Source organism: Carya illinoinensis, chromosome 15 (assembly GCF_018687715.1).
Source record: "Carya illinoinensis cultivar Pawnee chromosome 15, C.illinoinensisPawnee_v1, whole genome shotgun sequence".
Lineage (NCBI taxonomy): Eukaryota > Viridiplantae > Streptophyta > Magnoliopsida > Fagales > Juglandaceae > Carya > Carya illinoinensis.
Window position 1 is genome coordinate 29,814,684 of NC_056766.1, and position 11,334 is coordinate 29,826,017.

The 11,334-nt window shown below is 35.0% G+C and overlaps 1 protein-coding gene across 1 annotated transcript; it reads right to left on the reverse strand.

Moving 5' to 3' along the window:
• Window positions 1-7,474: 7,474 nt before the first annotated feature.
• LOC122295481 lies at window positions 7,475-8,451 on the reverse strand. The gene is made up of 3 exons (XM_043104519.1): window positions 8,221-8,451; window positions 8,038-8,123; window positions 7,475-7,950 (listed from the first exon to the last, which is right to left on the reverse strand). Exons 1-3 carry the CDS (start codon window positions 8,300-8,302, stop codon window positions 7,657-7,659), a joined length of 462 nt encoding a protein of 153 aa, XP_042960453.1. The 5' UTR covers window positions 8,303-8,451; the 3' UTR covers window positions 7,475-7,656.
• Window positions 8,452-11,334: the final 2,883 nt, after the last annotated feature.

Here is an 11,334-nt window from a genome sequence, read left to right on the forward strand (position 1 = left end):
TGGTTTAAAACTCAGTGTATTTCCCTTGCAAGTATTTCTATTCTTTATTGTTATTTATCTTTTATTTTAATTGGATTTTATCTCCACCATTGGATCTAGGTTAGGAACTCCAATCCCCTCACTTTCCCCTCTCCCATCTCTCTCCCCCTCCAACCCCCCAGCCTGTGACTCTCTCTTCTCCCTCGCCTCCATCATGACTCAACCACATCATTGCCAATAGCACCCCTCTACCATCGTGCCTCGTCACTGACTAACCCCTCCTCCCTCTTTTCCCCTCTCACACATGTAGCTCTCTCTCTCCCTTCTCCCTCAATTTCTCTCCACATCACCACTAACCACCACCATGTGTAGCCCCCACAAGCTTGCCACCAATTCCCCAGGCCAACCACCACACACACAATAGCAAACCCTCTCCCTCAATTTCTCCCTCTCCAATTCTCCCATCTCTCAGCCACCATTAGCCACCACAAGTCCGCCATCCACGACCAACCAACACCATAACCATTCCCCGTTGCGTCAAGCACCACCCGCAAGCCACCTTAGCATGCCCATTTCCTCACCAAAGCCACCAGCTCCACCATGCCCAACCGCTGGTTGTCGCGTGAAACCACCTATCTGTGCCCAGCCCCATCATCTCCTTCATCCATAGACCATGAATCCTTAATCCCTCATGGATATGCCCCAAGCCGGATCCCCTCCCTTCTATAACTCAGACCCACCAATGGAAGCCACCACTAGTCACCGCAAGCCACAGTGGGTAAACAGGCAGCAAGCTACCCAAGTCCATCACGATTGCCTCCAGCCATTGAATGCATCCCTTGTTGCACTGCTAACCAGCTCAACCCCTCCACTTAGGGTATAATTTCTATCCCTTTACATCTAGAAAATATTATGTTTATGTAGTTTGTATGGATGTTGGTGTTGTGTTTGAGTACTTGGGCATATTTATATTTAATGTATATGTCAAATGTATTGGTTATGGTAGACTAAGAATAAGTGGGATGTAGTTTGTAATGTGATTATATGTTGTGAAGTTGTGCTTGGGTTGTGATGTGATTGTGTGTAGTGTGAAGTGCTGAAGAATTAATGTGTAGTTGTGAATTGTGTGAAGTGCTAAGATTAGGTGTGTGGTTGTGTTGTGGTGTTGGGCTTCATGGATCAAGAGAGGTTGTGGTTGAGATTATGAAGCTATGTGATTGTGATTGTGATCATGTTTGACTTGGTGTATAATCAATATGGATAGAACTAGGTATGTTGATTGTATTGGTTGTTGTGTGGGGAGTTTGATTGGACTTTGTATCTTGTGTGTAGTTGTAATTGCATGATATGGTGTTTGATTTCATGGACTAAGGAAGTTGTAGTTGAGCTAGCAAAGTTTTGTAAATGGGTAGGTTGTTGTATATGGAGTTTGCATGCGTAAGAAATTGATAGTATGGGCAATAACAATGTTTTATAAATTAAGTTATGCTTATAAGAGGTTGGAGTAGGATGATGTGAACTAGTAATAATTATTAAAGTTATAAATGGTTGCAGTTTTATGGTTGTGGTTTTGTGGAGTCATGATTTGTAACTCATAAAGATCTGTCAATACATGGTGTAGGCGTATAAATGGTATGGGCAGATTTCATGTATTGGGTGTGTTGGTTTGATTTCCAAGGAGTAAATGGTATGTATTTGGGTAGAGTATGTACTTTGAATTTATTATGCATGAATGGTGTTTGTTGATCTTAGATAGATTGTATGTTGATCTTAGGTAATAAAAGGGGTATGACACGTGTATATTTGGTGGATTGTACATGTATACATGGTTTGGATTGTGTAATATGTTGCAGGTGAGGAAGTAAATTGGAACTTGGTTGATGTTGGATTGGTGTTGGATTGGATTATGTATGGAGGAAGGGTATGGTTTGAGGAATGATATTGTAACTCTCGTTGAAATTCATGGTGAGGTGGAATTGAATTGTAAACTTGTGAATGATGGTTGGAGGATTTAAGTGAGGCATAGGAGCTCACTTTATTAGTTAGAAAATGAAGTTCAGTTTCTAGATTTGTAGTTTAGGCTTAAGACTCATGGCAAGGATTATGCTTCAAGGAATCAATGATGACTTGTGTAAAGTGAAATGAAATGTATGTTATGAAACACCTAGAGGTGTAAGTTTGTACAACTAGAGATGTCATGAAGACGCATGCAAGTAAATTGTTGAAGGAGATTAATTAGATGATGACTAGTCTAAGTGAGAGGAGTCTAAGTCAAGAACCAATTGGAGGTTAAAGCCATATGGGAGACAATGGATTAAGAGTTAGGAGCAGTTATATAATACAAGTTCTACATTTAGTATTCTTGTAAGTGAAAAGAAAATGACGTAAGGTTACGAATACATGTGCATTGCCATCTGGCACTCACATGATTGGACTGCATAAAATGAAAGTGGCATGGAGTCCAGATAAGTATTGCGTTCATACTTTTCTAGAGTTTTCAAGAGAGACATGAAACGAAAAAGAGACGTTTTATTTATGAAAACGAAATAAATGCTTTTATAAGAAAAGTGTTCTCTTATGAATGAAAGAAAAGGAAATGTTTTCTTAGAATGAAAATACTTTATAAATCTATGCTAAAGTATTATTAATGTTTAAGTATATTTATGCAATGGCCTTCTTTCACAGTCTCTTTTTATGCATCACAATAATAGTTGTATCTATGTGAACGGATGTTATATGTCATATTTATGTTCCATGAAATGAAACGATGAGGTTTTATACTTTTTGTTATGAAAATATATTTTATGAAATGAAATGAACTGATGAATGAAAGCAAAGTAAAGGAATGAAAAAAATGAAAGTTTTAATGTATGAAATAACGTAACGGCCATGACTGTATGAATGAATGATGATACCAATGGACTAGGCAGATTGTACTGCTGGGTAAGTAGTACTGGTAGTGCACCCAGTGCTACGCCTTGACTGAGAGATTCTCAATCAATATTTTAAATTCTGTTTAGGTGATCATTCCGATTTAAGTAATGGAACAAAATGTTTCAGTATCGGTGTATTTTGGTATACCGTTTCAGGATTAATTATATATTATATATAAATATTTATATGTATATATAAACTAACAACTAATAAAATAAATACATATATATATATATATATATGTAAGTGTGTATTGTGTATATATTTATATATATATATATATATATAGAAGAATTGAAGATTTTATAAAATGAATATAGTTTGAAAAAATCATAAACTTGAGTTGAGATACAAAAACAAAGAAAACAAAAGAAAAGAACAGATAAATTATTAAAAATAATTATATTTTAAAAAAATAGATAATGAGAGAACATATTTAAAGTTACAAAACAATTAAAATTATATAAATACATTTTATGTTCCTAAAATTAATTAAATACCATCTAGATTTAAAATTTACAAAAATGTCATCCAAGTACAAGAAAATTACAAAAGCAGTCCGAAACGAAATAGGGACTGAAATTCCAATTCCAACTGAAATGGCCGAAATTTGACCGAAATGGCCGAAACAGGCATGAATGGACCGAAATTTGGAGCGAAACAGAACGAGGTGATATAGTGTACCGGATACTACATCGGAACAAAATGGAATTTAAAATTATGTTCCCAACCTGCGCTCATGGGCGAAATCGGGTCCAAAAGATTAATTGTATGTAACAAACATTTTAGTTTTATGAATGAAATTACAAGGTGGGATATGTTTTTAGGAATAAAAACTCTTTTAAAAGAAAGAACCCACCTTGTAATGTTTTAAAGAAAATAAAACGTTTTATGTAAAGTATGTATGTGAGTGAGAAATAGATGAATGAAACTTATGTTCTTATATTTTTACAGTATGAAGTAATGCTTACTGAATATTTGACTCATTTTATTTTTATGTGTACCCACCCAGGAATGAAATGAGAAAGAAGCGTCAGGACAGAGACGGTCCAGGGAAAAGGTGATAGAAGCTTAGGCCTTTTGTGTAATATATGAAATCCTTTTTTCGTAAAAGGAGTTGTATTTTAGTTTAATAATTTCTGCTGCAAAACTCTCTCTTAGGTTTGTAAATGCAAGTTTTTTAACTGTAGAATCTTTTATATCCTAGAAAGGGAAAGAAAAGTTTTAAAAAGTTTAGTAATTCTCGTCTTGTTTTCAAAAATTATTTTCTAAGATCCCACTACAAGGATGAGCGTTACATTAGTTAGTCATGGAGCAAACTTTAGGGACGAAATGTTTATTAGGTGGGGAGAATGTGAAGCCTAGCCCATTTCAGCCAAAACCAATAGGAATGACAAGCCCAGCACCACCAAAAGGACATATTTTTTTACCCAAAACACACAAATCCCCATTTCATTTCCTTCATCTTTTCTTCTCTCCCCACCTTTCTCTCTTGCATGCCGCACACCCCCCCTGCCCTCCCTGGGCCTGTCTCGGCTCTTCTCTATCTCTTTTCTCCCCTACAAACCATGACTTTGCATTGCTGCAACCATCTACCACTGTCGTCCAACCCGAGACTGGGGAGGTAAGTCCTTGGTCCCTCCTCTATTTTTCCCAATCTTGCTCATTATCATCCGACCCGAGACTAGGTAGGTAATTGGGCACCCTTGTGTCGAGCACCACCATCGCTGTCCAACACACCTCAACTCAGTGTGTCACCGGAGCTACTCCTCCCTTCCCTCATCCTTCCCCTACCTTAAACACACTTTCCATCCCTCTTCCCTCATTGTGAGCACTGTCATGCTCTCTTTTTCCTTAATGAATCAATGCCATGACTCTAGCCCACCACCACCACATCAATCAGCCACAAAACCCCCTCCTTCTCGGTTTCCCCTCACTTTCTCTCTCTAGCCCTCTATCCCAGCAACGAACACACAAGACTCCTCAAAGGACCGCTGCGTCACTATTGAAGGTAAAGATCTCAACCAGAAATAGAATCAAGACGCTCCAATCATCCAAAACATACATCCTCACACTGTATGTAATCCTCGAACTAACCCTTGAAATACTGTCGTTGGAAAATCTTGAATCTATGTTTCCTGCAATTTGGTTGTGAATTGTGAAGTGGTCGAGGGGCCTGTATAGCGTTGGGATAATAATTGTAGTTGGTTGTCATCTATTGGCCGAGGGCCGGTTGGAGCATTGGGAAAGATAATTGTCATCAATGTGGCATTAAATATTGGTTTGCTGTGGAAATTTATATCTTTGTGTGGTAATCATTATTTGACATTATGCCATGTCAATCACAAATTATCCATTGCATAGTTGCATTATATATGCTTCAAGTAAATAAAAATTGCATTGATTGTGCTATGTTTATGTTTGTGCTGAAAACTTAGAAAACTGTGACTTTGGTGTCAAAATAATAAAAAATGTGATTTTGTGGGTGCAAGTGTGTATCACGACCCCAAATCGAGATGGAATATTATCTTAGTGGAGCTTCTTTGGTCACTCGGGAGTGTATAAAGCTGAGTGACGTCTCCTGGGGTTCTGACTTAGACGAGACGATAACGCTCTCATGCTGACTCTGTGGTCTCTCTACTGGCAGAGGACAGAGTGTGCCTGGTCACGTATATGCCGAGCATGGAGCTGGGCATCATTCAGTAAAAAGTCACACACACTGTCATTACCCGTTGTGTACGTGACTAAGGGAGACAAAATATGCGAGTGATCCTTAGGGTGGACCATGGTGCACCCCTTAATATAAATGATGTTTTCAAAACAAAAACTTATTTTTGAATGTGTAGCCTATTTGTAAAAAGTTGGGAAGGAAATTGATGTTTTGTATATTTTGGTAAATGCTAAAAATCTCTAATTTCCCATTGCTGCGAAATGTCCATATTTTCCCATGCTTGTATTTTTTGTTGTTAATTTATGGTTTTACTTACTAAGATTTTACAAAATCTCACTGTAGTGTCTCCACCTGTGATTTCGCTTTGCAGAACGATGGTTATGACCTTGGAGGATTGGCTCCACCTGCGGAGTAAAGACCTAGATAAACTTTCCCATCGTTGTGGTGTTGATTAGATGTTTCTTTTAGTTTAAGCAGATAACTGTATTATTTTTGTGTCAATGGTTGGGAGACCGGTGATTTATGGTGTTGTACTTTCAAATGTCGGTTTTGTTAGTATCTTTGGCTACCTTTTTATTTACCGTTATGTCTTAACTGCTCACTTTTACATTGCATATATGCATGCACACACTTGTTTCCATATTGCGCTATATATGGGTGTCATCACACCCGAATGACCGACAACGACCCTGCATTGTAACTCCTGCCAAATCACAAGTGCTGGTCAAGGGTTCCACATTTTTTTATATATAAAGTAGATTAAGATATGTTTAACTTTTAATAAGAAGTTGAAAAGATAGTAGGCCCTATCAATGATTAGTTTGTTATTATAGTGATGGAATTATTATTTTAGTTATACGTTTTACTAATAAAACTCGTTTCAATTAATACTATTAAGTAAGAAGAAAAAAGTGAAGTTATTTTAGATTAAATAAGTTGTGTTTGTTTTGATATAATGTATATCCATCCACTATCTCAGATGATTTGATATAGTCTTATCCTACAAATGCAACCTAGGACAACGTTAGAAATCTATCTTATTATCCAATGGTGGCAACCTCATCAAAACATTGGCTTTGGAATATAACAACGATAGTCTTCAGACATATTCCTAAGGAGTTGGAATATAACGACAATGGTTTTCTGACATAAATAATTTTTATTAATAAACTTGGAATACCGTTTTCTTCTAAAAAATAGTGAAATTATATTTCTAAAATTTTTATTTTAATGTACAGGGTGCCACATACACTCGTTATTTTAAATCTTCAACGATGTACATATATAGATATATATATTCATCATATGATAACATGTGTACACCCATTTCGTTTATGAAATATAAAATGTAATACTGAATGGTTCCTTTCCATGAAGAGGATGTAATTGATTCTGGTCGTCATGTTGGATCCTGGCCATCATGTATTCGAGGATCCTCTTTTAATCAAGTACATTGTGAACAAGTTAGAAATCACCATCGGTCGCAAAACATTGACTTAATTACTGTAAAGTAAATACCTTAATGTTCAATAGTTTTATACAAAAGTCAAACTTTTCTCCTAATGAGCCAAAAGGGGCTTGAACATCAACACACACATCGATCGGACTTTCTTATACATGATGTAGATTAATTATCCTTGGATCAGTTCTCCATAATGTTTATTGTTGGAATGTGAATTGATAACTCATCAAAAATTAATTATTACTAGAAAAGTTACATGCACTTAAAGCCTTCTACGAGATTCAACACATACAACTATATAAAAGATAGGGGGCATACCCAACAAACATAATGCATAAAAGATAGAAAAAAGCCAATTAAAAACATTCTTGTACATTAAGAATGGGTTTATTATAAACATTAAGCCTCTATTGCATACATTAAGCCTCTATTGCGTACATACAAGCTAAGTATAATGACATTCCGTACTTGTTTTAAATGTCACTTACAAAACCAAAGATAGTAAACATTAGGAGGGAGAAAAAGCAAAAGAAAAACGTAAATAAAGGTAAAGGTAGACTTGAACCAAAATTTGTGTCCCATGGGACTTCTCTACTAGCTACTGGCCTCCTTAGTTATTCTTAGGTGGATGAGGTTTCGGAACGTGGTAATCAGCATTAAAAGCTACAAAACCAGCCATTTTGACATCACGATCCATCGGTCGAGGAACTGCTCTTATTCGCAATTTACAGCTTCTATTCTGAATACCAACAGAATTGGCTGCAGTACCTTTAATCGTCAAATCGTCTCCTTTCAAACCCTCGTCTTTCACCAGTCCCATATCCCTTTTAATCATCATTTTCCTTCCTGATCCAAGCCCTTTTCCAAGTACTTCAGCCTCAGCTGGAACACCGCCGTAGATTTTCTGGTATAAAATCTTACTTAATTTAGAATCACACAAATACCCATCATAAAGAAAACGATAACTTTGAGAACTATCATGGCTGTTTACCTCTTCAACATTCATACGAGTACTTCTTCTTCCTGCAGTTGGCAGCTCACGCCTTTCAGGAATCAGTACTGCTTGGCCGCCCGGAGCTAAAAGAAATGATTTAGGAAATATCTTTGGGAATAGTACCTTTAACTGAAATCCAAATTTCAACAAAGACGGAAAAAAAGAAAGTTACTTATGTACCTTCAGTTTGTGCAAAAGATCGATAGTCTCTTACAGGCAGCATCAGGAACATAAGTATAAAGCTAACGACCCTTATGGACATTGTTCTGTCCTTTCTTCTTTGGTATATATGTTTGTTCGTTGAGCAACAAAGGAGAGGAATTAGTGAAAGAGAAGTTGCATCTTTATAGACTAGTCCAGACCCTGGTCAAAGCTAGGTTTCCGACCCTTACCCCTTTCTCCATTCCCTAGAATAAATATGATTAATAAGTACATGCAGTTACTTAGGAAGACTAAAAGGGCCAAAAAAAGGTGTTCAAATTAGGTTGAGTTGTGAAAAGTTGAAAATGGATTATGGCTTCAAACTGTTAGGGAAAAGGTCTATAATCGCGTGGAATGCCAGATGTTGGTGTTCAGCGCTTGTCTGCCGCCATGCATGCAACGAGGAGTGTTTTTTTGGTGGCCAAGGTTGACCAGAAACATGCCCTAGGTTTCCATTTTTATTTAATTTGGTGATCCAAGTCCCCATATCAACAAGTACTTAAGAACTGTTCTGTGTCTAATATCACATGGCGTAAATTAAGCTAAAAGGGAGTTTGAGTTAAAGACGAAAATTAAACTCATAAATGAGCTGCCCAAGTTGCCTTTGGCACGCTTTCTTATACAAATGGAGGCTACCCTATATGCTTAGAGTAGGTTTTTACATGTGAAGAGAGACCTTTTGATCATTTCCATAATTGGTCTTTTTTTTTTTTTGGGGGGGGGGGGGGGGGGGGGGGGTGCGATTTACTACTTTCCAATTAATTTTTATATATGTAAGTAGGCACAGCCGCACAGGGCGCGCAGCTACCCCAAGAGCACTATATACCGTTTTACATCAACGGTGTCGGTTCTAGTGGTGTTGAAAACAGACATTTTTTCACACTTATGCCGACATATCGGATTTAGCGTCGCGGCTCGGGATACTTGACGATGCCACATGTATACATGCATGAGTGATGAGCACATGACATAACTTTTCTGTTCAACTAAGCACACCATGATCTATAGCGTTAACTTCTAATTCATGACTTCCTTGCCATTAAATAATACTACTAAACATCGTTTTAAATTACTTACAGCTTAATTCCTAGACAAAGATTTGGTATAAATTAAATACCATTCATTATCAGTTATCTCGATCATTTATATATATATATATAAAAGAATATTTCTCTTCTAAAGCCAGCTGATCTACACCACATACTATTCACAATGTACATAATTTGATTTCGAAGATTAATTTTAAATTTAAATCTTACAAATCAAATTATAATATATAAAATATGGTGTGCATTGTAGAGACCTTAAAAATAGTAGTACTCCAAATATAATTGTTGACTCCATACATATGCAATGCAAACGGCCGCCTTCACATTCAGAGGGCCGGTGGGGAATCAGGGATATCCTAACCATGCTACTTTGTAAATAACTCATTCATTGCCTATTTATTTTGCATTTTAAATTTAAGGTTTGGAGACCATAGTTAGGTAACGAAATAAGATGAGAATTATGTGAGTAGTAATGAAATGGTTTGTAAATATATAGTGGTGAAATGATTTGAATTAATATGTTTTATTGGGTTTTGGGAAATTAGAGCAAAAAAAAAATTGAATAAAAATGTCATAAGATTAAAATTTTATTTCAAAATAACTTTTAAATTTTAATTTTGATTTGAAATTTGAAAAAATTGTATTATTTTTTGTGTTTTGTTTGAGAATTTAAAAAAAAAAATTGTAATGATTAGGTACTAATTAGATTAAAAATATGATGATTTCAAATTAAAAATTATTTTATGTTTAAGTTATCGATGTTTGATAAGAAAATTATAAGAAGTTTTGAGATCAAATAAGAAATTCTTAACTCATCTCACTTCCTAAACATGGTTTAAAAGTATAACGAATGATATACATGACTTCAAGATCAAAATGGAAACGAACTAATTCCCTATAGTGGGATGTAAAAGGTTATATTTATTTTAAAATTTTCATTTTATGGTCTCCAATTAGAGTTAGATTGTTAGATTTAAGTCAGTAGCATTAAATTTTACTTGATATTTTATTTCTTTAGGAAATTAATTATGGATTAATCAAAGTTCTAATTATAGTAGGATATTTGCTAGTTAAGGCAGATTTTAATGGGATAAAATTTTTAGAAAGCATTTTCCCAAACAAAATGATTTTGTTTGGCAGCCAAGGATAAAATACAAAATTTTCATCTTATTTCATTTTATCATTATAATTTTTTTAAATTTTCACATAAAATAAAATAAACAAATCAACTTTTACAAATTCAAATTCAACTTTTTCAAATCTCAAAATAATAATAATATTAAAAAATAATATTTTATTCAACTTTTAACTTTCATCTAAAATTAAAAATTTTCTTCTCACCTCCAAACCTACTAAGTTAGATTTGTACACACATGACTCAGGTCTCCGAGACAGACAGGGGCAGGATTCTACAAAGCTAACACGGGGAAGGGCAAACACAAAAATTACTGTTCATCATTCCCAATTTTAGGCCGTGGAATCCGATCCGTACGTGTACAAATCATTTCTTGATCAGTCCCTTTTTTTTATCTTTATTTATCTTTTTCTTGTCCTTCTCCCTTCTTTAAATTTCTTTCTTCATTATCAAAACTTCCTTAAAGTAATATTATTGGCTAAAAAGATCACATTAGGTATATATATATATTATATCTTTTTCCAATTGAGAAAACCATTAAGTAAAATAATATTAAATACAGTCACAGCTTATATAAGTATCGTGCACTTCTTTTAAAGAAGAATAGGATGCATTATTAAAAATTAATTTTTTTCATAAAAATATACAACGCTCGAACATTCTATAATTACAAATATTAAGTACTCACTTAAAGGGTATAAATAAAAGGGCATGGAACACATGACCACAACGATAACATTTTTATTCTTAATTTCTACAATAGTAAGACACGATTTGCTAAACTAATTAATTATTCAAATCTCTCTCTCTCATTGACTATTTTAATCAAGAAACTTGAATTATTTTATTTGACAATTGCTATGGTTTTCTGTGTTCATATTATGCTATATATTTATTCCAAAAATATTG

Excerpts from the sequence above, each read along its gene's own strand:
- LOC122295481 (XM_043104519.1), bottom strand. The coding sequence starts at position 8,302 with ATGTCCATAAGGGTCGTTAGCTTTATACTTATGTTCCTGATGCTGCCT. Across the intron at positions 8,124-8,220 it reads ATCTTTTGCACAAACTGAAG|CTCCGGGCGGCCAAGCAGTA; the intron begins GTACATAAGTAA and ends CATTTCTTTTAG. Across the intron at positions 7,951-8,037 it reads CTCGTATGAATGTTGAAGAG|AAAATCTACGGCGGTGTTCC; the intron begins GTAAACAGCCAT and ends ATTTTATACCAG.